The sequence below is a fragment of the Chelmon rostratus genome, chromosome 6 (genome assembly GCF_017976325.1).
Source record: "Chelmon rostratus isolate fCheRos1 chromosome 6, fCheRos1.pri, whole genome shotgun sequence".
Lineage (NCBI taxonomy): Eukaryota > Metazoa > Chordata > Actinopteri > Chaetodontiformes > Chaetodontidae > Chelmon > Chelmon rostratus.
The window spans coordinates 12101005-12128002 of record NC_055663.1 but is presented as its reverse complement, the minus strand read 5'-3'; the positions used below and the strand labels follow the sequence as shown (position 1 = coordinate 12128002).

At 43.8% G+C, this 26998-nt stretch overlaps 2 protein-coding genes across 2 annotated transcripts; one reads left to right on the top strand and one right to left on the bottom strand.

Moving 5' to 3' along the window:
- Nucleotides 1–35: 35 nt before the first annotated feature.
- Nucleotides 36–6824, bottom strand: unc45a (unc-45 myosin chaperone A). The gene is made up of 19 exons (XM_041938840.1): nucleotides 6685–6824; nucleotides 6387–6579; nucleotides 5694–5869; nucleotides 5476–5565; nucleotides 5178–5345; nucleotides 4696–4864; nucleotides 4387–4557; nucleotides 3978–4149; nucleotides 3535–3835; nucleotides 3335–3429; nucleotides 3036–3177; nucleotides 2753–2893; nucleotides 2510–2637; nucleotides 2366–2432; nucleotides 2150–2263; nucleotides 1948–2063; nucleotides 1253–1370; nucleotides 1014–1169; nucleotides 36–917 (listed from the first exon to the last, which is right to left on the bottom strand). The coding sequence occupies exons 1-19, from the start codon at nucleotides 6706–6708 to the stop codon at nucleotides 630–632; spliced, it is 2829 nt and encodes a 942-aa protein (XP_041794774.1). The 5' UTR covers nucleotides 6709–6824; the 3' UTR covers nucleotides 36–629.
- Nucleotides 6825–9664: 2840 nt separating this feature from the next.
- Nucleotides 9665–26621, top strand: man2a2 (mannosidase, alpha, class 2A, member 2). Its single transcript, XM_041938576.1, has 23 exons — nucleotides 9665–9779; nucleotides 10966–11873; nucleotides 12321–12578; nucleotides 12733–12877; nucleotides 14117–14288; nucleotides 14524–14651; nucleotides 14988–15161; nucleotides 16323–16509; nucleotides 17397–17574; nucleotides 17871–18073; nucleotides 18964–19146; nucleotides 19363–19477; nucleotides 19596–19666; nucleotides 19770–19935; nucleotides 21430–21666; nucleotides 21905–22027; nucleotides 22326–22440; nucleotides 22731–22864; nucleotides 23051–23192; nucleotides 23532–23665; nucleotides 24559–24753; nucleotides 24929–25042; nucleotides 26062–26621. The coding sequence occupies exons 2-23, from the start codon at nucleotides 11742–11744 to the stop codon at nucleotides 26212–26214; spliced, it is 3459 nt and encodes a 1152-aa protein (XP_041794510.1). The 5' UTR covers nucleotides 9665–9779; nucleotides 10966–11741; the 3' UTR covers nucleotides 26215–26621.
- Nucleotides 26622–26998: the final 377 nt, after the last annotated feature.

Sequence of the window (26998 nt, the reverse complement as noted above, 5' to 3'; positions counted from 1 at the left end):
AGGCGAGTGAACTCTGCAGAGAGGGGACAGTCTGATTTGGGTACAGGTTTTATTTTTCTGCCCATGTGCTCAGTCAAAACCAGGAAACGACCATCCATGCAATTAAGACAATGGAACTGCAGTGCAGTGATAATAATAGTGATCGTAAACATTAAAAATAATAGTCACACAATTAAGTTTGCTGTAGTTTAGGGCAAAATATAAGAAAAATACATATAGTAGTGTATACAATGAAAAATAAAGACAAAGTATTGTGGGGAATAATGATGACACAAATAAAAACATCTGCAAAAGTCAAGGAATGACAATTTTTAGTAAAGAATGTATAACGTGTGATGAAATAGAATAACTGAGATAAATACAATCAGTGGAAACACAAAGCTCATTTGTTACAAAACACCTCTGTGAGTATCAGCTGGTGTTCATTTAATACCTTTCTTCAATCTTCATTTTTTTTTATTGCTTGTCACAGTTTTTGGTTAGGACACACAAGCATTTCAGGATCAGCTTGTACACATCCAGACCCAAACTGATCTCCCGCAAAAGTGAAATAACTTCACTGGTCCCACATAACACTTGATGCACATCAACATCACCAGGAGACACCTCCACACGCTGTGGCTGTGTTTTCAAGGTTCAGTTCCTTTGCCCTTTTCCCTCCCTTCCCTGGTCTTGATGATGCCGTACTCCACGGCCTTGTCCAGGCAGTTCTGAGCGACCATAGAAACAGCTTCTGGTGTGCCCTCTCCTCCTTTCGCCAAGACGGACAGAATCTCCAGGGCTTCACTCTCCATCAGCGTCTCAGCCAGACTCTTCTCCGCTTGCATCATGTTCTGAACTACGACCACTCCGCGGTGACGCAGGTCGGATATTTCACTGAGCAACAGCGCCTGAACAATCTCTAGCCAGTGGGTCGTCTGAGAAGAGGGGATGACAAGGGGTCACATGAGCTGAAATAGAAAAATGAATCATTGTAGTGTGTGTCAGTGCTGAGCTGATGGACATGTGCTTACTGTTCCAGGGATTCGGGCACAGAGCTCAGGCTGCTCAGCGGTAAGCATGGCTAGAGTTCCTGCAGCAGCTTTCCGCAGCCTCTCATCCTCCTCTCCGCTGTACAGCACGAGCAGCTTCAGGCGATCATTCCCTGTGGCCAGATACAGCTTCTGCACCTGAGGACACACCAAGCAGCCAACGCTTTTAAGTCATTTCAACACATCTGTGTCACACAATCATCTGTGAACGTGTGTCTTACCTCTGCGCTTAAAACCAAATTACACATGCACTCTGTGGCAGAAGCTCGGACCAGGTCGTGCTCCTCAAACATATAGCCTTCAATTTTTGGGACCGCCTTCTCCTTTATGATCTTTTGTCTGTGAAAGAACATCAAAACAAGCAGATACTCTAAAGACTGATACAAAACTGTGATGTCAGAATAAAAGATGCATTATAAAAGAAGGTAAAAACTCAAGACTTGAAAGCAGAGACATCGAAGTGTGAAGCTTTGATCATATAATCCAAGAACAATAAAGAATGAGACACCAGCATGTATGCCTATACACAGAAGGGACGTTGTCTCAGCCATGTAAGAACTGTATTAACACTATCACAACTTTAAAAAATGTTTAAAATACACATTGAAATACTTGCAGCTTGACCTGCAATTTGCTTATGACTTAGAATGACTTGTACTTCCCCCCAAAGTAAAACAAAACTGGTATAATATCAGCTTGGTTCCCGCACGTTTAACCAAAAAAATTAGTTACTACATGTCTGAAATGTTCCTTCCAATGAAGAAAGCAGATTTATCAAATGTACAGAAGTAAAACAAAAGAATTAAACTGAGGTCTGGTGCTTCTGCAAACAAGTTCCAATACTTGTATCATGTCCCACTACAACTGACTGTTTTGTACATGTATTCTTAGGAGAGATTTCCCCCTAGTGGCCAACCTGAGTCTCTCACTGATGCCGGCCAGGTTGGTGAGAGCCATGAGCGCCTCGAAGTTCTGAAGCAGGGTGCATTCAAGACTCAGAAGACTGACGAGGGGGCGCACCGTCTCATAGATCTGACAACAAAAAGTGAGACAAGGTTAGACAAGAAAAGAGTTTTTTTTTTTAACTGAAGAGGCTTTTTACAAGATGCACTTCTCACCCTTTCTCCTGGGAAGGCAATCTGTGGGTTTGATGTGATGGTTATTTTTGCCAGGGCTTGTGCTGCTTTGATTTTACCAACATCTGTGTTGTCAGATGCCAGTGGGATCAAAGCCTGCATAGGAGAACAGTAAACATGAGTCATGCAAACCTCCTTAAGAAAGGTGTTTCGATCACTGTGCAGTGTAAATTAACTATATTTATAATAGTGCTCTACCTTTCCTCCGCCCTGTGCCACCACTGTGCCTCTGTCTTCCTGTCGTTCCACCAAAGCCAAGAAGACCCTGCCGTGAAAACTGGCATTAACAGAAGATCTGCAGAGAGAACAGTGAGTGGGAAAGAATAATTGCCATTTTCCTACCTGGCGATAGACTCCCTGCAAGACTGGGTGAGGGCAGGACTCTCCTGTTTGACCATACACACCAATGCAGACACCACACCAGCCTCCAGCAGCTTCACCAGTCTTTTCTCCACATAGGAGGGTGCATCCTGATGGACAAAAAGAAAGACAGGTTCATGTAAAACAGCAAAACAGTAGAGCTACTGTGCAATATGAAAGAAATATGTTGTTTGATGCTAGCTGATGTTAGCATTTAAACGGTACCTTGGGGTGTTCCTCAGGCACATGCTGCTTTGCATACTTGGCCAGCTCCACCATCTGAGGGTCTGGCTTCTCCACGTCATAGCTATTGGTGCAATTTACTAATGTGGAGCCCACAGCAAAGAGCACCGTCTTATCCTCAGACTGCAGGAGCACAAAAGAAAATCCCCGAAAATCAAGGTTGTCAAAGCTATCCAAGTCAACCACTACAAAACTTTATTCTCATGATGGTGGTTTTAAATAACCACTAAGGGTGAAAACCTACAATGACAAGCATGAGTCAAACCTTTGCTAGTTGACACATTGCCAGGAGAGCGTTCTTATCTTCCACTAAGTCTTCCTTCACATCAGCATCAAAGGTGAGGTAGGCGAGGCCTTCCACAGACCACCGGCGGGAGGCTGGGGGCAGCGACTCATTACACAGCCACCTAAAAAAGGAAGAGATGCAGCTTTCTTCTTATTTCAAATTCAAGAAACCACTCCTTATCTGTTGTTCTTAATTAGTTTATGCAACAATGTGGATCAGGAATGACACATTTCTCGTAATCTGTACCCGGGTCCAGGATTCAACACAAGCAAACATACTTCCTGCACTGCTTGGAGAGCTTAAGCGTGGATCCCTCTGCAAACTGCTTCATGCTGAAATCTGTCCCTCCTGCTGATCCAAGCTTGCACAAACCCTGTGTAATAGCCATCAGAAAACATAGCTCATTCATCTTTATTTAGAGATGCTCTTTTCTCCAACTGTCCAAAATAGATACACTTGCTTTTGCTGCAGCGCTTACCACCAGGGCTCTCACACGTATCCTGTCATTCTCGCTCTTCTTGTAGAGGTCCTTCAGAAGTGCCACGCCGTTGGCTGTGATGAAAGAGGCTCTCTTGGCCTTGCCTGCAGCATGGATGAGAGCCTCCACCGCTACCTGCTGGTGAGTTACGTCTTCGGAGGCGCACAGTGAAATCACTGCATCAATCATCCCTGACATCTCCAGAGTTCTGTTACCCACGTCACTCGGTCCTTGAAGGAGCACTGATACTGTCTGGATGGCTCGCAGCTTGGCGTCTAGGCCAGATCGGCTAAAGTGTTGCCTACCCAGAAAAATATCAGCTAGATCGTTAGTTAGTGAATGAATGCATGAATTGACCACTATTAGACTAATGACCTGTAATGAGGATTTTTTTATGTTAAGTTATTGCACAAGTGACAGAAAAGTTCTGGTTGTCAACTCACTGTACATATTCTTCACACAGTTTGTTGAAGTTCTCCCTCTCTTTGTCGCTCTTTAGGTCATCGTAAAGTTTGCTAAGCAAGACAGAGCAGCTCATGTGCGAGTTGTCTGTGAGAGGTGGTCCCTCTGAGAGCTCAGGGACCGTTCCGGCCACCTCCAGGATTTTCTTTAGTCCTGCAGGCGGAAAAGGAGTTGATTAATCCGTATGCAACAATGCCAGATAAAACTGGTGACAGACGCCATCTGCAAATTTAATTTGACATTGAAAACATGGAGTTAACATTTTCTTCTCCTTCTGTGCAACTATAATGAAAAACTGAAACAGGTACGTTTGGCAGAAGGTCTCTGTCTGGGTCATATCCATCATAGCAGAGGAATGTGAGGAGTTCTGTGTGCAGATGTGTTTCATACCCTGGTCTATCACCCATAATGTGAGGGAGTTGTCTGGGTTTTTCAAGGACTTGCGGGGAACTTGTTTGACCAGGAGGTTGATTGCGCTGTCTCTGCCCGGCCCTGACACATTAGATGCTGGCATCATTTCCAAGAGGTGGCGCAACATTGAGCGTAGCTCCTTGGAGGGTTCTGAGTCAAATTCATACAGTTTATTACCGTTGAAAGCACAGGACAGAAAGTTGATATGCAAACAGAAAGCATTTGTTATAGGTCAGCTTTCATGTGAAGCCAACTCCAAATATAAATATGATCATAGTCCAAACTCACCAGGAAGTATGGCTTCATCTTTCCCTCTGATCTCTCTTTTCATGCCCTCTGTCAGAGCCTCAAACATCACCTGCAGCAGGTGGCAGGCAGCCAGAGACACAGTGGAGGCTCCTGATCCCATTACTGCACACAGCTGCTCCATTCCCAACTCATTCACTATAGCCATAGTCTGGGAATTAAACAGTGAATGTCAGCAATAAAAAGAAGATAAGCAGCTGATGAGAGTAACTACCGTGGTGAGCACAGACTCTTGACAGACAAGGATGTAAATATACGGCAACATCTGCTGATAAAATGTGCTGCAGCACTCAATAATGAGTGGAAACAGAAATGCATAGAAACGAAGAGGAACAAATTACAAAAAAAGAGGGCCAACAATATAGTTTTATCTACTGTATCTAAACACAAGTTTTTATGCAAGTTAAAAATAGGACTTTAAAGATGATGCAAAGACTACCTTCAGAGGGGATTGTCACACTTACTCTGGACTGATGCCCAGTGCACATCCCAACCAGGGTCCTCAGGGCAGAAAGGACAACATCCTCCTGCTTTGAGTGAAGAAGTTTCTGAGTCAGCTTCACGCCGTCGTTACGGAAGATCTGCTCAGCTCCTGCATCTTCTCGAGATAATACCACTAGATTCTGAGCAGCCTGGAATTGAAAAGCAGGCCACTTTGTTACAATACAACTTTCCAGAGAGATCAAGATGCAATGAATAAAAATCGAACACATAACAAAAGAGTGAATTGCAGCAGTTCCCTGCCTTTTGAGCCACCCTTACCTTTTGTCGATCTGAGTCTTTTGCAGATCCATCCAAGAGGAGGGAGAACATTTGCTGCACACGAGCATCTGTGGAGTTCAGTTGCACTGACTACACAGTAAAGAAAAAAACCCTAATTAGCAACAGCTTCTTCAGGGTCCTGTTTTAAATACAAGACAAACCTCAATGATCTTCATCCACGTAATTACAATAAAAAGCATACCAAAAAAACACATCACCTTCTGCTGGATCTGTGCTCCCAACTGTCTGAGCAGATCCTGGAAGGCTTTGTTTTTGGGCTCCAGCTGGGCACACCTCTGAGTGTCCAGAAAGGCCTGGTCAAGCCGGCCCAGTTTCTGGAAAGCCTGAGCTCTGCGGAACCTGGCTTTCACGTCACCCGGGTCACTATCAAGAGCTGACGAGTGATGGACATGACACATTCAATGTAACTGTGTAAGAAATTCATAAATCATAATTCATATAGAGTGATAGTTCACCCACAGTACAGTATATACATTTCACTTTGACCTGAAATGTGAACTACACCATCTTAGAAGAGCTGCAAATAGTTTCTTTTATCAAAGATGAGACGGTTGGTAGGTGTACGTGTGTTGAAAGTGGTTCTCAATCAAACTGATAACCAAAGGTCTATAGATCATCATGAGTATTTCTGTTGTGTGTGAAAAGAGCTGCTGCTGAGTCCCTTTAAGCACCCCAAACCCAATGTCAGTCAGGATCCTGGTTTGGGATAAACTACAGCCCATAGGTCCAAACCTCAGCAGGTGACAGTAAATCTATCTGGATGGACAGACTGCAGTCGAGGTAAAAGTAGGCTTAGTTGTGTATTTAGGTTAACCCACAATTTAAATTACGCGTATCTGCACTCAGCGATCTACGAACTCTACAATAGCCTTGACTGCGACTGATCCCACCTTTGGAGGCATCAGCCTCTGCCTTGTTGTACTCCTCGAGTTTCAGGTAGCAGGCAGAGCGGTTGCGGTACAGAACAGCCCTCTCTGTTTGCTTGTCACTCAGCTTTAATGCTTTGGTGTAACAGCACACAGCGCCCTGCATATCTCCTGCCTTGAAAAGGGTGTTCCCCTCCTCCTTCAGGGTTGCAGAGTCCTGGGTTAAAGGCAAAAAGTTGGCAACAGGGGCTCAGGGTGACAGGCTGCGAGTACACGTATTTGGATGAAATCTGCAAAGCTAAAAAGGCTGCTGTTACCTTACCTTTTCTGTTTCGCTCAGGCTCATCTTCAAGTTGATACAAACAATACAGCGTTACTATGTAAAGTGAATATGTAGCAATTTAGCTCTACTTGGTCACAAACGCAGCTAACTTCAGCCAAACATGTCACATCTTGCTCTGCTTCCGGGTGTCCGCAGCACGTTGATGACGTTTAGGCAACAGCAACGCCCCTCTCCATGCTCTATTACCATAAAAGGAAGAGAGGCGCCAGAGCATCTCTGTTCCTATCTCTGCTTTATTTGGTTACATTTTCATTCTGTGGCTTTCTTCGTTCCACGCAGACACAGAGAGTTTTATCAAGCTGCTTATAAAAGGAAAGAAGAGGGGCTCTCAAACTCTGCAATGGAAATTTTTGATGCATTCAGCCATAGATAGATAGATAGATAGATAGATAGATAGCAATATGGGAAGTATTTTAATGTTTCATGTGGTCTAAGTGCTCAGTGTTGACCATTTACTTGTGGCCAAATCCATTCTTTAACAACCTATTTAACATTTAGAAATACAGACTTGACGGACAGAAAACACGTTATTAATGACTTATTGAAAGTTAGCTGCAAACACTGGTGGCTCATTAGAAACTGAGAAACTCATTAGCATCTGTCAATGGATTACCAATATCTGCACTGTTAAACAGAAAGAATTAATATTGGTCAAATGGATTTTCTTCTTAACCTGCCAGTTCAACAGTTCTGTTATAGTTGAGCTATAAAGTATAGTAAAAATATGGTCCATTGTTTGTTTAAATGTATAGTTTAGGAAGACAAAAAGACCATAAACTACTAGATTAGACTGCACAATACTAGATTTGTTTGTTTAAATGAATAGTTTAAGAAGACAAAAAGACCGTAAACTACTAGATTAGACTGCACAACACTAGATTTTACTAGATAAAATATACAGTCATACAGTACTACAAACATACACGAACACAACAAAAACATAAATCCACCAATTTCACATACATGTAGTACGTTTGTTAAACGTCATACAATAAAGTAAATAGTTATAAATAGTTATAAATGTCTGATACATAGTAAAGTGAAAAACACAATATTTGCTTCGAAAATGCAATACGGTAAGATATAAGCTTGTACAAAATGTAAACACTCAAACACAGTGCCTAGATCAAAATCATACCTGTGTACACAAAGTAAGTTTAAAGAGGGATGGATACATTTCTTATGAATGGCGACAAACACAAAAATCAATTCCTGTCACTTTTTGGAGCAAAAGTAAAAATGACACATTAAGTTTTGAGTCTTAACACATGAATTTCAAAATATACATTCACAACAGTGTCTCCTTTCAGGTCAAAACTACAAAAGGAAGTGCCCTGGTATGGTATTTCCTGCATCATTCACCTGGGGACTCTCGTTTACCAGGACAGCCAAGCATTGTAGTGTTTCCTCTGTTGCTGTGGAGACAGGGTGGTTCCCTCTCGGCTTTGTGCTCAGGTGCCCCTGTTAAGGCTCTCATATTACCAGGGCAGCTTTGTGACTTTCAAAGAATATCTAGCCTGGGCAGTTGGTGTATTTTTCCTTAGGGCTGTGTTTGCTGTGAGATCTCATACACACCAGATCCACAGGAGATCCACGAGGCTCAGTGACAGCACCAGAGACCCCAAAGAGAAGAGCCCCATGTCGAAATCAAAATCAAAACCAGCTGTGCAAACATTTGTTCCTCCTCTTTGTTGTGTGAGAGATTATGCTTTCAAACCAGGATTCTATCATTGCTGGTGTACTTTCTGGTGCTAAACTTATTTCTTAAGTCTGGCAAAAGCACATTTGGAATGGTTTTGTGGATCCCATGAAAGGTTAACAGCTTCTGGTGATTAGAGCCAAAACCAAAACAACACCATCTGTTCGACTCATGACCCACACTATTAATTATTGAAGTGTCAGCTAAGTTTCTGTTTAAATAAACACATAGTTTCTGAATGATCCATTAAAAGAACACAACAATATGACTCACTTTCAAGGCATTATTACATGTTCCTCACTGGGCTTCTCAGGTGTCGTTTACCTGCACAATGGTGTTCACTGGTGTCTGCAGCGGCAGGCTGGTGGTGGAGTAAACAGCACTGCTGTCTTGTTTTTAGCCTAGTAACAAGAAAAAGTAGAGCACATGCCTTACTAAGACAAATATTTGTTTATGGCCCAGGTTATCTAATTTTTGGACTTGTGTATTTTGGACTCTGTCTGTTGTAACAGAGCAGATGATCAAACCAGATGCAGTTGTGACCTACTATCACAGGTACAGCCCACACAGTAATTGGCTGTGTGATTCTTCTCACTCATAGACGTATAATTCTGCACTGGAAACAAAAACAGCCACCCACATACAGTATTTTTATTTTAAGTTTTGAGTGTGTCTTTCCAGACACAATGTACCAGTTACTCAGGATGATTTACAGGCCTCATTGTAAATTCAGTTCATCTTTTTTTTTTTCTTTTTTTTTTTTTTAAAGATTCACGGCCCTTGCATTAACAGTAATATGTATCATTACTCCATGACACTATTCTGTCTCTGAACTGCTGAGTGGATTGTTCTAAATATTGCAATAATAAATTAGCAGTAACTATTTTAGGTAACTGGGTTATGTTAGACACAAGGTCAGTATAAGTTACAAAGTGCTTTCAATGGGTTGAGCTTTTCAAAGTTTGTGTCCACTCCTGGTGTACGTACAGTGTCTAGAGTGATTATAAGGGCTTGTTCAACGTCTTCTAAATAATTATATTCTTGTATTCACTGTGTACTTATCATTATGCTGTTATCTGTTTCATATTTTAACACACTCTACTTTTACTGACTGCAATCGCCCTGTGCGCTCAATCATTATATTCATACAACAACTGTGTAGAAATTAAATGTTGGTGCATGCATTTTACAATCTGCTCAAGCTGTTGGCCAATCACCGGCTGATGCGCAGCTCCTCTCTTCCCATAAGCCTTTGCAGCAGCTCAGTGGTGCTAGCTGCTAAGCTAACATCTTCAGTTGGTAATCTGTCAGCCTGGAGCTAAAAGCACGCACAGAGCTGGGCTCTACACTCTTCCGGATTACTCTCCTTTGATGGGTAACGTCAGATTTTTTTCATTTCGTTCACAAAGAGACAGGGGACCGAGGTCGTAAATGAATGTTAGCTGGTGTTTAGGTGGAAAGTGGATGGTGAACGTTAGCCAGGTCACGCATTGTCTTAATCTTATCAAGCCAATACTTGCAAACGTCTGTAACGTTAGACGTACAGTAAAAATATGCCCTGCAGCTCAGGTTTTTCATGGATGCAGAAAGACAGCTGTGACTGTCATCCACCTAGATTTACCAGTAAATGACAATCCTTACAGTAACGTTGTCCGACTCCTGAAGCTAGCTGGCAAACCTGTCGAGTTGATGTGGTTAACTTAATAACCGAACATCTGGTAGCTAGCGCTAGCTTATTTGGCTGCATATTCGTTGAGATTAAAGTAAACGGGATTATTAAACTTCGACGGAGTACGTTAATGTAACTAATGTGTTAACCAGTTATATGTATTAACTAGCTGCCTGTATTTGATCTTACACGGGATAATGTCCAAATGCAGGTATTTTAGTGCTTTTAAGTTTGAGGCAACGCAGTGTTGCCTGGCTAGCTGCCCAGCGATATCTGACTAAAAGTCGCCCAAGTTAGGAAATAAATTAACTTCACAGAGGTGCCTCCTCTGAATCGAAAACCCGAAAAATACTGTAAGTGTTTCACACAAGAGATTATGAATATTGATGAATGTTTTCGTTTATGCTAATATGCCATCATGTGAGCAATATGGGCTCTGTGGTGCATTTCCATTCTGTCCCATAAAAACAGGGCTGTGATCGTTATCTTTGTCAGGCATCCCAGCTAACAAAGCCTTTCTTGTTGGATATATTCATCATCTCGTCCAGAAGGTCTAAGAAATAAGAGCCGACCTACTGACAGTGAGGCTATTTTTCAGCCACTCTGAGCACATGTTAGTGCCAGGTTAATATCCCAACACTGTAGTAATGCTTCGACAGCCCCAGCCTGAGAAGTGAGCGGATTATGATTGTGTTGGATTTGCACACAGAGGGGAAACAGGAACACCTATTAGTGCTGTGAGGAAACACATGCCACAGTGCTCAAAGAAAGAAGTATCCATCACTCTCCCACTTACTTCCTTTCACTTGTGTTTCTTGTCAGTGACGGTCCGTCTCTGTAAGGCTGAATACATATTTGTGCATGCTCCATTAATCAAAACCTTTCCTAACAGATGAAGAAGACCCTTTGATGTGAGTTCAACTTGCCACTTGCGATCAAGGACAGACGCACTGCCCATGCCGCCACAGCAGATATGCTGTCACTATGCTACTGAGAGAAGAATGACATTTGTCTCATTTTAATTCCTGGAGCTGCTTCGGCCAGAGTTGAGGCTCGCCTCAAAAGTTGCTGCTCTAAGCCAAGTCTGTCTTTTTCTCAGCCCATTTCTTTGCACCGTCGCAGCCTAGTGTGCAAACTATTATGGCACTGAAGGCCAACTAAGCAAAAGGGCTGTACTGGAGGATTAGATTGTGCTGTGGGAGTGGGGACTGGACCAGGAGAGCAGGCCCACAGCGACACAGATCATGCTGCAGGGACACTAGGGTCCCTGTTTGAGCCCCTTCTGTGTGGCGCTTGTTTTTTTCTTTTCCTGCAGTCTCATCGTTTTGGATGGTTGAGCACAAGGGCTACTTTGAAGGAGCCCACCGGTGGCTGTGGTTTGGCCAAAGCTGACAGACGGCTTGCCAGCTATTGCTGATTTAGTACCCTTGTCCGCTGCTACCATTGCTGTAGCCTTCCAGTATGGTGAGTGGAGGCTGGAGGCATCGCAGGAGTGTAACTGAACTATTAATACTGGTGTAGCTGGTTACTTTCCATCATTTTGCCTGCACTGTGAGGGATTGCGTCCAAGTTTTCAAGGACTCCTTTTTTCTCTGTGCCGGACAAAACACCACTGTCAAGGTCATTTTTAAAATTCCAACCCCGGAAAGAAGACCGCTCCAGAGGAGGATGAAGCTGAGGAAGCAGGTGACAGTGTGTGGAGGGGCCATATTCTGTGTGGCTGTATTCTCACTGTATCTGATGTTGGATCGAGTCCAACATGACCCTGCAAGGCGACAGAATGGCGGGAACTTTCCACGGGTAAGAATAATTGCTGTAGTGGTGGTGCATACAGTATGATTTGTGAAACCATCTCTCTGCAGTTATTTTTGTTGCTCTTCTTTTTACATGTTTTGTTGGGATGCCCCAGAAGTTAGATCAAAGCAGAAATGAACATAAAGACTGTTAGATTTCTTACAATCTGTAACACAATGCTTAATATATATTCTTTATTTTTGAATATTCATATATGAAAAGACCTGTCCATCATGCAGCTATTGTTGTGTAGGTGTTTTTAGGGCTGATTGATCCCATACCGCTATTTGTTACCATGGCTGAATCAGAAGATTTTTCATTACAGGTTATGTAATTTCCAGTCTCAAAACTTAAGTTTGTTCACAGTAACAGAGAAGAGAATGTGGGTTTGGTTAACAGATGTTTTATGATGCTGTACAGCTGCGTGATTTATTATTTCTGTGTGCGTTTTAGAGCCAAATCTCAGTTCTGCAGAACCGGATAGAGCAGCTGGAGCAGCTTCTGGAGGAAAACCACCAAATCATCAGCCACATAAAGGACTCTGTGATGGAGCTCACAGACACAGGAGCTGTGTCTCCCAGTGGCCACCTGCCATTCAGAAGTGCCAATGGTTCCTGGGTCCTGCCCTTTGATGGCCGCCCCACTTTCCTCGCTGTCAAGCCCCAGGATTGCCAGTTTGCTGCAGGCAGCCGTGGTCAAGCAGATGTTCAGGTGAACTTACTATACTACGAGTTGTTGTTCTCTTAGATGAAATGCTGATTAGCTAACTGACTAAAACCTTGTTATCATTGCTGCATTGTGAATACTATTGCATGCTTATTTTTTGTGTCAGGTGAGCAAATGACGAGTTTATGTTTCGTTTTAGATGCTGGATGTGTACTCCCTTCTCAAGTTTGACAACCCTGATGGTGGCGTATGGAAACAGGGCTTTGACATTACTTATGACCCTGAAGAGTGGGACAATGAACCACTGCAAGTGTTTGTGGTCCCCCACTCCCACAATGATCCAGGTGAGTTGAGCGGGCATAACACACATAGCAAAACTTTGTAAAAAGTTGTACGTGTCTCAGTGCTAGTTTAGAAGTCTGTCTCATCAAACTGTATTTTAAGACTCAGCCGAAGGCAGCTTAAAAATGACATCTTGTCAGTAAACAAGCCGGCAACCGTGAGGCCTTACCTGAGCAGCAGCTAGCGATGGGGACACAGAAATCATTCAAAATTTGATTCATTTGTCCTGCTTATTATTAGCATAATGCTGACATGATTGACGGCTTAGCCACAAACAATGGAATTACAAAGATATTGGCAATGGAAAAGTCGAGCTATTTATAGGTCGGATTGGCTGAGATTTTATTCTGGACTGACATTTCCATTAAACTTGTTTACCAGCCTGCCGCATGCTTGCTAACTTGACAGTTATTGATATGCTGACAGGCTGCAGAGACCTGCAAATTTTGTCCATCAACAATAGGGAATAGGCTTCATTTGGAGCTGCATTTGATTAAAACTCTGCTGCAAAGTTTTCTGCAGTAATCATTTATGCAGCATTCAGTGTCATGGGCTTATAGACTGTAGGAGGGTTCTGCAACCAGGAGTCATATTTGCAGCTCACACTGAAGACATGTGAAAGCAGGTTTACTGGTAATAGGCTCATTTCTTTAAATGCAAAGAAGGGATTTCAAGGGTTTCAGTCAACTAGAGGTAAACAGGTCAAACAATGAGTAACACAGTGTTAAAAAGACTGCAGTAAATAGTCCTGTCCCTCACAACTGACTATGAGCTCTAGTTCACTTTACTATTGCCAGTTCAGTGTCACTGCTTATGATTGAACTGCAAGATTATGTGGAACTTTGATCTCTTTAGAATGTATTAGTCTACAATATGCGAGATAAATATTTGACAAGACATTTCTAGGCTGTGGTATTCTACACTGTTGCACAGTGAAAGTGCATAGAAAGTGGTTTTTAGTCACTTTCTTTGAAACCACTCTGCTAAATAGCTTTCTGAGGAGAACAGCTCTACTTGAATAAAATATGAGTTTTATTTTTTGATCCGTTGCAGCACTTTTTCCACAGAGTTGAGTCTCTTACCTGCCCTGTCTTCTTGGCTTTGTATGAGGCAGCTAGATAAAGGGAGTGGGGGTAGGGTGTACAGAGGTGTATTGTTGCAGAGATAGTCGAATATGTAGTGGACAGTCTGTTTGCCAACTGTTGTGCAGATTGCGCATATTTATCTTCCTGTCTTGTTAGGTTGGATCAAGACTTTTGACAAGTACTTCACAGACCAGACGCAGCATATTTTAAACAACATGGTGGTGAAGCTGGCCGAGGATCCTCGCAGGAAGTTCATCTGGTCCGAGATTTCATTCTTCTCCAAGTGGTGGGAGACTGCAGACGTACACAAGCAGGAGGCTATGCGCAAGTGAGTCACAGCCGAGCGAAGCACGCAGTTGAATTTCCCCACATAAATTGGAAAATTTGTTGAGATTTCTTCTTTGATGCCGACTGGCCTTAAGTGCAGTGTTTTACACAATAGATAGTATCTGCTGGCAGATTGTGGTTGCTCTAAAAATAGCTTGTTATCTGGTTAATGTGACTCTCCCTCTTTAGGCGTGGATTATCCTCACCTTGCTTTCTTAATCCTCTCTGTTCAACAGACTGATCCTCGGAGGGCAGCTAGAGATTGTGACAGGAGGCTGGGTGATGACGGATGAAGCCAATGTTCACTACTTTGCCATGATAGACCAGCTCATTGAAGGGCATCAGTGGCTGGAGAGAAATCTAGGTACTCAACCAATCAGAAATGACTCCTTTCTCCAGCCTTTTCATTTATATTTTGACAAGTTACGCTAAAATGTTTAAGACGCTCTCGTCTCTCCAGTTATTTTCACTACATTTAAGTCTCAAGTTATGATGTGATACTAGTCCTCTCAGTTGTTGATGGTAAAATCTGAGCTTGTCATCCCACATGCAGCAGCTGTGGCCTCTCACTCAGTGGGTGATAAAGTACTTCGTGCCACTTCCATTGCTCCCTGCCGAGGAGAGTGATTTTCCAAAAGATGCACCCGTTCCTTTCTCTGAGCATAAACCTGAACTACTTGCTTCCTGTTCGCTGTCATAGGTATAACTCCCCGCAGTGGGTGGGCGGTAGACCCTTTTGGTCACAGCGCTACGATGCCCTATCTGCTGAAGAGGGCCAACCTGACCAGCATGCTCATCCAGAGGGTCCATTACTCCATCAAAAAACACTTTGCCTCCACGCGCAGCCTGGAGTTTATGTGGAGGCAGGCCTGGGGTGAGTGGACCAGGGCCAGTGATGTCGTCTGATTCATGCGCTCGTCTTTGTTAAGCTCATTGCGGAGTGAGTCATGCCACTTGTCATGGTGTGTAATAGCCTCAGAGGACCAATCTTCATTATTATTTCTTAATGAATTGGACATCTGCTGAAGATTTACTGTCCATTTGTTCCTAATGGAAAAATCCTCTGATATTACCCTGTTAGATATGATCAATTTGTGATAGCTCTTTTGGGGATTCATTTTTGTAAGGAAGTGTTGTCATTTACTTTTTGCTTTTTCATCCACGATGACTTTTGACAGTTCGCAGAGAACACTGTGGGTGTGAACTTACTTTGGCAACAAGTTTTATGTGCACTGGTGTGTCTGTGATCACGAATACCATCCTTACTCAGAGCAGAACAGAACGTGCCATATTGGTCTATTTCATTCTGCTCTTTAGAGGCTACTGTCGACAATGGATGTCTCAAGAGGGGTTGCAATGGGTGTGTACATTTCTGGAAATTTTCCAAGGGAAGTTAAGTTTGGGAGTTGTGGAATTCCACACATTTCAATATAAAATTTGTACGTTTTTAGGAGTGAACTTGAAAGGGTGCAGAGGGCTTGAAGGAGTGAAGGAGCATAAAAAAACAATACTGGGTCTTATGGCATGTTTTGTTTAATTGAATTGTAACTATTTTCTGCGTTCAGCAGCACACTCTTCCATCACACTTACAGATAATTTTACAGCATCTCATTAAATAAGAATTCATAGAATTACAACCCTCCATGTGCACATTCTCACATCACATGTGCAGCCCACGCTACTGCACTGTCTGAGCCAAAGGACTACAAGCTGTCTTGATATACACACATATATACTGTGTGTGTGTGTGTATGTATATATGTATATGTATACGTATATATACACACATGTATTTATGTATATGTATATATGTGTATGTATAGAGTCCACCTATTTAAGGTTCAACTCAATGAAGTTGTTTTTTTTTTTTCTATTTGAAGGCTAAGCAAATAATCTCTGTTGTTCTATTCCCGTTTTTTTTCAATAAATTTGCATAAATTCCTATGAATTCTCATGGAAAGTTTCCACCTTGAATATTCCTGGAATTTTCCCACTCTGCTCTCAAGTTTTTATTGCTGCATTACTGCCTTGACAGACACGGGGTCGGGCACAGACATCTTTTGCCACATGATGCCATTCTACAGCTACGATGTGCCTCACACCTGCGGGCCTGACCCGAAGATCTGCTGCCAGTTCGATTTCAAGAGGTTACCGGGTGGTCGGATAAACTGTCCCTGGAAGGTGCCACCGAAAACTGTGGTGGAGGCCAACGTAGCAGAGAGGTGAGACATGCGGGTTAGTTATCTCTTACTTTGGGTAAGTTACAGGCTGGAGGTGACTACTGTAGAGAGCAAATTGTAGAATTAGAGCTGGACTGATATCGGCTGGGCTGATGTACATACAAGCTGAAATTTGATTATTGCAGATATATCCTTATTGGTGTGTATTAGAACTGAAAATTGTCTGCAAGCATTTTGATAATAATTGAAGTCATTCATTCAAAAGTGCCAAATATTCTGTAGTTCCAGCTTCTCAAAGGTAAGGAATTGCTGGCTCGGTTTGTCTGGTGTGATGTTATAATGATGTGAAAAGACATTTGAAGCCGTCAGGCTGGGCTTTAGGAAACTGTGATTGTTCATTCACCATTTTCTGATGTTTTACAGAGCAAACAATTGTCAATCAACTGAAAATGTGTCTTGGCCTAGTCTTAAATTAAGTCAAGGGATCCTAATTAAGTATTTTTGTTTGTTACATGTTCATGTAAAAAAAACAAATGTTGTGTTGTATTAATATTTGGTTCCAGCTACACACACTCATGCACAGCAGATTGGTCACTGCTGTTAAAACTCTGTTATCTGTACAACTAAACTAAACTTGATGCCAATGACAGCAGCCAGAGAAGGTGGATGAATGGAAGGAGACTGACATAGACTGCAGATGGTCTTGCAGTCACATTAAGCTGCTATGAGAGGACCTAAAGAATTTTCCAGAGGACATATTTCAGTGACTAATGGAAAATACCCCCAGGGCTAATTTGGTCCTCCTCTTTCCAAGGTCGCAGTGATTTCCTACAAAACTGGCGTGTGCAAAGCAGGACAGTTTGAATGCCAACAAATGTGTCCTCTCAGTTATCCCACCCCCCCCTTCTCTCTTCCTCTTGCTCAAACAGGGCACACCTGCTCCTGGATCAGTACCGTAAAAAGTCCAAACTGTACCGCAGCAAGGTACTTCTCGTCCCTCTGGGAGATGACTTCCGCTACGACAAGGCTCTGGAGTGGGATCAGCAGTACATCAACTACCAGAAGCTGTTTGACTACATGAATTCTCATCCAGAGTTGCATGTGCAAGTGAGAAAATAATTTTGTCAGCTGTCACAAACGGTGTTGCCTCTTTCGTTGTTTTTGTTCTCCTCTGTGCGCCGTGTACCGAGTATCTCAGTGTACAACCTTTCTTGTGATAATGAATCATGCAGTGGTATTTTAACTTGCTGACAGAACAAAGAATCTGACGAGACTCGATGTTTGGTTCAGGAGATGCCATGTAAGATGAAAGGCGCATGCATAATAATGAGGAATTCTCCTTTTCTGTTCAGCTGTGTAAGAATAAAGTGTGTTCTGTGTCATCTGTCTGGCTGCTCCTCCAGGCTCAGTTTGGGACTCTCACAGACTACTTCAATGCTGTATACAAAGCACACGGAGTGGCCCAGGGATCCAGACCCCCGGACTACCCAGTGCTGAGTGGAGATTTCTTTGCCTATGCAGACCGTGAAGACCACTACTGGACTGGCTATTTCACCTCTCGGCCCTTTTACAAGAGCCTGGACCGTGTGATAGAGTCACACCTCAGGTAGGCCAGATTTAATCACACCTCACTGATACCATACACCCACAACCTGTGGGGTATTAATAATACTGCCGCTGTTTATGTGAGTGAGTTCCGACCCTAACCCCGAGTTCTGCAACCTCAATTCCAAAAACGCTGGGACGCTGTGTAAAACATAAATAAAACAATGTGATCATTTCCTAATCCATTTTGACATATGCTCAATTGAAAACAGTACAATGAAAATATATTTAATGACTATTAATCTTTTAATCTTAATATTCAATCTTTTTTGCACTGCAAACAAGAGCCAGGTGTGGCACATTAATTTAAGGTCCTTACATGCACCATTAAAGGTGTGATGGAAATCAGAAAACAGGATTGGAACCTGTTGCTCCCCCCACATCGATAGACAAGTCTTGTTATACATGAACTGACACTAAACCACACTAAAGTCTAATTTCGTTCTGTGGTGCTGTTACAGATAAAAATACAGATATAAAAGTTTTCCTTTCATATCTGTATTTTTTCATATCTGTAATTGTAAATGCATGCTTTTTCATATATAGCGTGTGTCAAATGTTTCAGTTAGACATGTCAACATACCTTTAATTCATATGGTTGTAAAAATAATGAATCGGACCTTTTTCATTCTCATCTCTTCCATTTCTCTCTGCTATTAACAATCAAAATTAAGTGATACCAGAAAACTTTTACATTAACTAGCAAGTGTATCTACATGAGCAAGTTGCTAGAATGAGATTTCAGAACAGTTTACTGAGACAAATATCTTTATTTTAATCATATGTAAACTCTTGCTGAAATGCTGAAAGGACGATTTTACAAAAGAATAAATTGAACCCACCTTTAGCTGACTAAATGAAGCTGCTATCTGTCTGCTAATCTGCTTTCAGGGGGGCAGAGATCCTCTACAGCCTGGCGGTTGCGAACGCTCGGCATGCTGGCATGGAAGGGCGCTACCCTGTCTCAGATTATGCCCTGCTGGTGGACGCGAGGCGGTCTGTTGCCCTGTTCCAGCATCATGATGCCATCACCGGCACCGCGAAGGAGAACGTTGTCATTGACTACGGCACCAGGTAAGGATCTGAGGATTTAGGGAGAAAGGACAGTGTGGATTGGATAGATTCAGTTTTTTTTAAAAATAGTTTATATGAAATGGAAGAGCTGGGCCTTTTTTATTCTCTCTCTCTGTGGCTATTTTATACCCACACGTTCAATACTTTGATGCAAAATAACAAGCCGCCTGCTGTAACTGCTGCAGCGAGCCATTGATTCTTCCTCCTCCTCCCTAGATTACTGCGTTCACTCATCGGTCTGAAGAGAGTAATCATCAATGCTGCTCATTTCCTAGTGATGAAGAACAAAGAGTTTTATCGTTTTTACCAAACGGAGCCCTTCCTGGAGACGGTAAGAGGAGGCAAGGAGGGACACTTGTGCTGCTGTGTAATTGTTTGAAAAAGCTGCATATTTTTTTCCCTGTGTAAGTATTTATTTCATTTTCTGCGTTATGTTTTTCATTTTGAAGGATGACAGGCGTGCTACTCAAGACTCTCTGCCTCAGCGCACTCTAATCGAGCTGGACCCGACAGGGCCGAGGTATTATCAGCATCCTCTCGCTGCTTTCATCTCCTCTGCCTCCCCCCTCAGTCACCCCTCCACCATCCAGTGCTTCTGATTGCTTTTTCCTTCCCTCTGCCAGGTACCTGGTTTTGTTCAACCCCATCGAGCAGGAGCGGCTGTGTGTGGTGACCGTGTTGGTCAACACGGTCAGGGTGCGGGTGCTTACGGAGGATGGACAGACCCTCCCGGTGCAGCTGAGCGCTCAGTGGAGCTCTGCCAGTCAAATGAGTGCGGAGGTATTTGAGGTAAGAGACTAAATTCATTAGTGTCTGCTCAGCAGTGTCTACACTGGATCTGTTCAGTCAGAGAGCTGCTGTGCACTCTAAGCACCTTGACAGCGCTCACAGCCCAGTACAAAGTCAGTACAGTTACATACTTCAGGTGGAAGGAAACAGACTTGAAGCGTTCTTTGGGAGCGTTGCTGCATATGTTTAAAAAGTTGGATGAAGCCTCGTGGCTCCAGAGGGAGTTGTGCGAAGTCTGATAAATTGCCTCGAGTGATGTCGCTTGAGTCAGCGTCTGCTGGGGCTGAAGACTGCAAGTTTGAAAACGCAAAAGAAAAAAAAACAATCTGAGGATGTGGAGTTAGACCTCGGTCTCTGTACATCTCTGCACATCTTTCTCTCTTCAGGACACGAAATGTTGACTCAGAATCGGCTGTAGCTCAGATGATGGACAGAGTCCCAAGGTTGGTGGTTTGACCCCGGACTCCTCATGTCCACATGCCAAAGAGTCCTTCAGTCAGATTGCTCTCAGAGAGTGTGTGCGTGTCTCTGTGTGTGTGTTTGTGTGTCTGTGTCTGTCTCTGTCCATGTGTCTGCCTTAGAGAAAAGCATTTGCCTAGAGAATAAAGCTGGCGTATGTAAAAAGAAAATTAAAAGGACACAAGTAGAATTGTGAATAAATAGGCCTCAGAGCTGTGAGTTTTCTCTTTCCTTTGATGTTTACCTGCAAGCTAGTACTAAACCTATTGAAGCAGCTCAGATTGGAGAGAGGCCCAGTCCACATTGTAAACTGGTATTTTTTTTTTTTTTTTTTACTTGTTTTTTTCTACTTCCTTCTCTAAAAAGAATCTCCATCTGTATGAAAATGCAAAAACACAAGTGAAGCACTAATGTCAGACCAACAGATGGCGATATAACCTTAACCCTTAAGTCATGCTGGCCAATCAGAAGCCTGTAAAAAGCTATTCCTGAGCTCAGACCGACCTGCAACTAAAACCAGCAACGTCGGCTGTGGTGTCATGGGAGTGTTGCATTATGTAGCAGTGACCTCCGTAGCGCTTTGTGGCGCCTCTGTTGCTCAATAGTAACTGAACATTCATGCACTACTTTGGCCATGCCGGCCATTGCATGAAATCTCCTCAAGCATCTGCATTTCATATAGATGAACACACAAATACCTGTGTGTGTGTGTATGTGTGTGTGTGTGTGTGTGGAATCTGCAGTATTAAGAAAAAACACAACTCTGTAGATGGATTTCTTTTGCCCAAATGAAACACTCACCACCCACAGAAAGTAATGAACCTAAATGTAACAGAGAAAACAGTCTCATTAACATCAGCTCTCATCCCGTTTTAATTGCCGCACTGTTGCTAATGTGTCAATGCTTTTAAGTTTTAATGAACGCCTCATGGTCAACACCAGCATTCACATTGAGAAGGACAATGAGGCCAGCTGTGTCAAACACAAGCTTTTTGGATTTGTTCACATCCAGCCGTTCTTCTTCTCTCCATCCAGGCGACGTTCATGGTCCGCCTGCCGCCGCTGGGCCTGGCCGTGTTCCACCTTTACGACTCTCCGGACTCGCCCATGACGCTCCGCTCTGACACCCTGCTCAGGCTGTCCGGCCGGGGCGTCACCGCTCGCGCCGTGGACCCTCTTCCTGTCCGCTCGCAGCAGTCCGACCCTCAGACCTTCTACATCAGCAGCCAGTCTCTCACGCTGGGCTTCTCCGGAACCACCGGCCTGCTGGAGGTTTGCGTTTTCTCCACTCTTCCTTCATGTTGACTCTACATCTGAACTACTGATCCGCTCATCTGTTTTAACTTTGATCTTCTGGTGGGGGAAAAAACCACGATCTTGATTTTGCAGTAAACCCAGGCTGTTTGATCAAGTGAACATGGCATGTCTTGTTGCTAACCGAACATCCTTTCATCTCGTTTCTAATTCAGTTTGTTTTGTTTTTTTTACTCTGCGCTCTCTTCCTCTGCAGAGCATCAAGCGCAAGGATGATCCTCAGGAAGTGAAGGTTCAGATGCAGTTCATGGTCTACGGCACTCGCCCCTCGAAAGACAAAAGCGGAGCTTACCTCTTCCTGCCTGATGGCAAAGCAAAGGTATTCTCTCAGTTGTTGTATCTCAGATGTTTACTTGCCTCTCAGAAGGCTTTGATAGAGCTCCCTTGAGTGCTGTGTCACTGTATCATGCTGGGATGCTCAGGGCAGGAAGGCAGGCAGACTGGGTGCTGCTTCATCTTTTCCTTGATTTTAAAGACGGTGTAAGGTTTCAGATCCCGCGCTGTACTCAGTCACTTATTCTGTTGGTGGCTCCTTCCAGTTCTCTCTCAGTCGTTCTTCCTCTCGCATTATTTTTTTAGCACATATTCTGTTCATGACTCTCTCGTCCTGCTTCCAGCCCTACAACCAGAAAGAGCCCCCTGTGGTGCGCGTCGTGGAGGGACCTCTCTTCTCGGAGGTGGTGGCACACTACCAGCATTTCCAGCAGACCATTCGCATACACAATGTGCCAGGTAATAAAGCCACAAAACTGCACAATGGAATTAGTTCAAATGGCTTTTTGTAAAAGCTTTTTATGCTTAGTTAAAGGCACCAGATGGTACACTACAACCAGGGCCCGTAAGTTAGCAAAATGACAATTTCTAATTCAATTAGGTACTTTTTCCCCATCAGCAGTCTATTTTTTACTTTTAAGCAGACACATGCTAAGTACTTTTTGCTAGAGGCATTTTCAGATCCCATTTTCCTAGTCACTTCCTATCTGTGGCCCTCAGTTTGGTTCTTTATGGTTTTGTATTTTCAGGGGTGGATGGGTTGTCTATAGACATCACCACCATGGTGGACATCAGAGATCAGACCAATAAGGAGCTGGCAATGCGACTGGTCACTGACATCCAGAGTGGAGACGTCTTCTACACAGATCTGAATGGCTTCCAGGTCAGTCCCAACCAAGAGTTAACTTCTATTTCTGTGTATGCTGTCAGAATGCAGCGACACATATCATATAACATATGTAGTTAACTATCCCCCGACTTAATAATGATAATAATGTCGATTGCACGTCTTTCCTTGTGCTGTAAGTTTGACATCTTGTGTCATTCTGTGTCGGATCTCCTCCTGCAGATGCAGCCTCGTCACCACTACCTAAAGCTCCCCCTACAGGCCAACTTCTACCCTATGCCCAGCCAGGCGTACATCCAGGACAGCCACCACCGCCTCACGCTGCACACAGCTCAGTCTCTGGGTGTCAGCAGCCTGGAGAGTGGTCTGTGTTTTATTAAGTCCTATTTAATGCCATTATTTCATTATTTAAATGAAAGCCATCCCTGTCACTGCCTCCAGCCTTTTATGGACTAGTGTTGAATTGAAGCACATTGAGCATCTCTCCCTCTTGTCCATCAAAAGGGTTTCAAAGAGCGAAACAGCTCATGCTCTCACGTTAATGTACTGAGCTAATCCTTTTATCAGCGCTGTGCGCATAATGGAGGCGTTTGGAAGGGACGAACAGCTAATAGTGTTTGTCTTCATTGACTGATGTCTGAAAGTTCAACACGCAGGCTTGGTATGAAGGCTCCTCTTCCTCCTCCTCCTCCTCCCCCCTCAGGCCAGCTTGAAGTGATTATGGACCGGCGGCTGATGCAGGATGATAATCGTGGGCTGGGTCAGGGCCTGAAGGACAACAAGAAGACGGGCAACCGCTTCCGGCTGCTGCTGGAGAGGAGATCCACGGGCAACAAGGTCAGTAAGATGACGGCGGAGGCGGGTGTGGAGGCTGGCTGAGTGCTCTCAGCACATCTGATCTCCACGGTGCTGAGTGACCCCGTATAAGCTCTGTGCCAGCTCTGGAATATAAGAGTGTTATGTCCTTCGTTCTGTGTTCATTAACACCTTTCTTCATATGTTTCAGTGCTCACGCTAACCCCATCTGTCTCCCTTTATCGTTTATCCTCTCCTCTCTCTAACTTTGTTTCCCTTCTCTTCTTCTTTTTCCACTTCATTACCTTCAGCATGATGGCGTCTTTGCCAAACTCTCCTCCTTGTTTCATTCTCTACTCTCCAAAATGTTGAGTGACGAAGTTCAAGAGGTAATGTTGCCGTAGCAACAGCGAGGATGCCTGTTAGCCCGCATCATAGTCTGTGCTGTAGCTCCACTTCCTTTTTTTTTTTTTTTTTTTTTCCCCCCTCACTTTCCTCCACCTCATAGCTGATGCCAAACCGGTCCATCTTTACGACAGCGCCATTGAAAGTAACAAATGATACCATTTATCAAGTAAATGGAGACACATTGGCAGAGAATGGAAGGCATTGGTTGCAGTTTTATCATCCAGCTCTGTGGTGCAACTGCTGAAGGTACTTGGGATGAAGTTGCCACAAAACATCAGAGATCATCTTTAAAACACTAGAATGCCATTAATTTCAAAATGACATCACAGCGCTGTGGCTGTAAGAAACCCAATATAGATCGATTAGTGCCGCGTCTGGACTAGAATTAGAAATACCTTGTACTCCAACAAAGTAATTAGAGCCTATTCCTCATGTAGTGCAGTAATAGCAAATTAATGACTCACTGATGTTGTAATAGCATCTGTGCCACTTAACACTGGCTTAAATTTGTCTTTGCCCCCCTACAGATGATGGACAGTGCAACAAATAGCTTCCCGTCTATACTCAGTCACATGACCAACGCCTTCCTGAACCACGAGGTCTTGGCGCTGCCCGTCCTGCCCAAAAGACGCGGCATCCCTCCACTGCAAACCTTCGCCCCGCTCAAGTCCATCCTGCCCTGCGACTTCCACCTGCTGAACCTGCGCAGCATCCAGAGCCAGGTGACGGGACAAAAACGAAACAAACAAAAAACACACACCAGCACTGGTTTTAGATATTCTGTGTATTGATTGGACTTTATTCTGTGTGTGTGTGTCTGTGTGTGTCTGTGTGTGTCTGTGTGTGTCTGTGTGTGTGTCTGTGTGTGTCTGTGTGTCTGTGTGTCTGTGTGAGCAGCAGGACCCCCACTCTCCATCTCCGTACACAGCCTTGATTCTCCACCGTCTGGCGCTGGATTGTGGCCTGGAGGCTCAGAACCTGGGCTTCAACTGCACCACCACACAGGGACAGGTCAGGGTGGTAACGCACACGCTAAAACAAAAGATGAAAAGAAAAAAACAGCTGTGTTTGCCACTAAACTCTCTGTGTACAGTACTTTTAAGTGTATCTGTTCTAGGCTTCTACTCCATTACATTTCAGAAGGAGCGATTGTGAATATGACGCCTTATTCCAGATGAAACTATCAAACGGTGTATAAAGCAGTTAAAACTGGCTCCACCTCAACATCTGCGTGTAACATTACACTGCTGCTTGTACTGCAGTGATGATAACCCACTGATACGATAATACGACACTGTCAGGGGCCGTTGTGCATAATGAGAAATCTCACCGTTGATACTTTAAGCACATTTAGTTGCTAATACGGCTTTACTTCTTTAAAGCAAGATTTGGCCAGAGATTCAGTTTAAAACATTCTCAACCGAATGTGAAGAAACAGTAAATCACCTCGACACCATTTTTTTCCTGTCATCAAACTGGCCTCCTCCGTCTTGGAGGCTGTGATTGGTCCCGATCCGGCTCCTGAGCCCGGTTCTGTCGCCAGCAATTCCCCGGTGCTCCGAGCTCCCGCTGAGGGCAGACCTGGTCAGCTCCTTGGGCCATTAGCTGCAGAGCTAATTGAGCTAACTATTTAACAGCAGCTAGTAGCTACAGCCGAAGATAGCTGCAGCTAAGAGTATATTGAGCAGCATTTAGCTCTGGTGATATGCTGCCCCCTATCTGTTTGGAGTAGCATTTGGTGGCCAATTCGTACACATTGTACCTTTAAAGTGAAACATAAAATGCAGGAGCTTTGATTGTACTGGAATATTTTTAAAAGTGTTTTTGCTACTTTTACTTCAGTAAATGATTTGAATAGTTCTTCTCTTGCTTTCTCCCCGCTTTAAACTAGACTTTGCTGTATCTGCAGTCTCACTTGTATCAGTTTGCTGTGTTTTTAACGCCTTCGGCCTTCCTGTCTCTCTGTGTCTCTCTGTGTCTCTCTGTGTCTCTCTGTGTCTCTCTCTGTCTCTCTCTGTCTCTCTCTGCAGCTGAATGTATCCGGACTGTTCAAGAACCTGGACCTGCAGCTGCTCCAGCCCATGTCCCTGACTCTGATGCACCCCAGCACGCCCCTGGCCAACGACTCCTCCATCAGCCTGGATCCCATGGAGATCTCCGCCTTCAAGCTCAAACTGCGCTAGTAGCCGTCCGGACTAAAAACCCACGAAACTCCTTGGACCAAGAACCAGGCCCCACGCCGGGCCACAGACTGGCAACGGAGGGGTCTGGGTCTCTCTGTTTTGTCAAGCAGAACCACAAACACTACAGCTCGGAGAGGAAGGGTCCACTGTAACAGGACTGACTGCACAGCAAGGGGGGCAGACGATAGCTGTTACTGTGGACGTCTCCGAGAGCAGCAAACCCGGGTTAACTCGCAGCTGTTCCAAAACTAGAAAGACTGCCAGAACCGCTCATCAGATACAGCCGGGTGACTGTTTGTCTCTGTAATCGAAAATGAAATCTCATTTAGTTCTGCTTTGTAAGACTTCGTGTCTGTTTCTATCTTTGCTCCATCCTGGACTGAACTACTGAATGTAAATATCCCAAATGACGGGGGGGGTGGGGGGGGCTGGGACTCATGCCACATCAGAGTGCAATTTACAAAGCTTTATTTGATATATGGGTTTTTTTTTTTTTTTAATGTACGCAGTGAAGAAGACACACATCACGGCAATTTTGTTTTTGTACCTGTCAATGTGACGTCGACTGCAGTTCATTTCATTTTTGCGACAGACTCGAATGCAGCAAAGCGAATGTGTGGTCTCTTCATCTCAAACTCTGCTGCTCTCGTAAGCTTCCCGAGAGCCAGAGTCCCCACGTCAGTCACTACACGGTAATGTGATCGTTAATCAGAATCAGATGAGCGTTTACTTTCTGTTCACCGTCTTTGCTTGTAGATAGTCCGAAGGCTTTCTTTCCTTCGCT

Excerpts from the sequence above, each read along its gene's own strand:
- man2a2 (XM_041938576.1), top strand. The coding sequence starts at position 11,742 with ATGAAGCTGAGGAAGCAGGTGACAGTGTGTGGAGGGGCCATATTCTGT. Across the intron at positions 16,510-17,396 it reads GAGGCCAACGTAGCAGAGAG|GGCACACCTGCTCCTGGATC; the intron begins GTGAGACATGCG and ends TTGCTCAAACAG. Across the intron at positions 19,147-19,362 it reads GTCATTGACTACGGCACCAG|ATTACTGCGTTCACTCATCG; the intron begins GTAAGGATCTGA and ends CCTCCTCCCTAG.
- unc45a (XM_041938840.1), bottom strand. The coding sequence starts at position 6,708 with ATGAGCCTGAGCGAAACAGAAAAG. Across the intron at positions 5,346-5,475 it reads AAGACTCAGATCGACAAAAG|GCTGCTCAGAATCTAGTGGT; the intron begins GTAAGGGTGGCT and ends TTTCAATTCCAG. Across the intron at positions 918-1,013 it reads GTGCCCGAATCCCTGGAACA|ACGACCCACTGGCTAGAGAT; the intron begins GTAAGCACATGT and ends CCCTCTTCTCAG.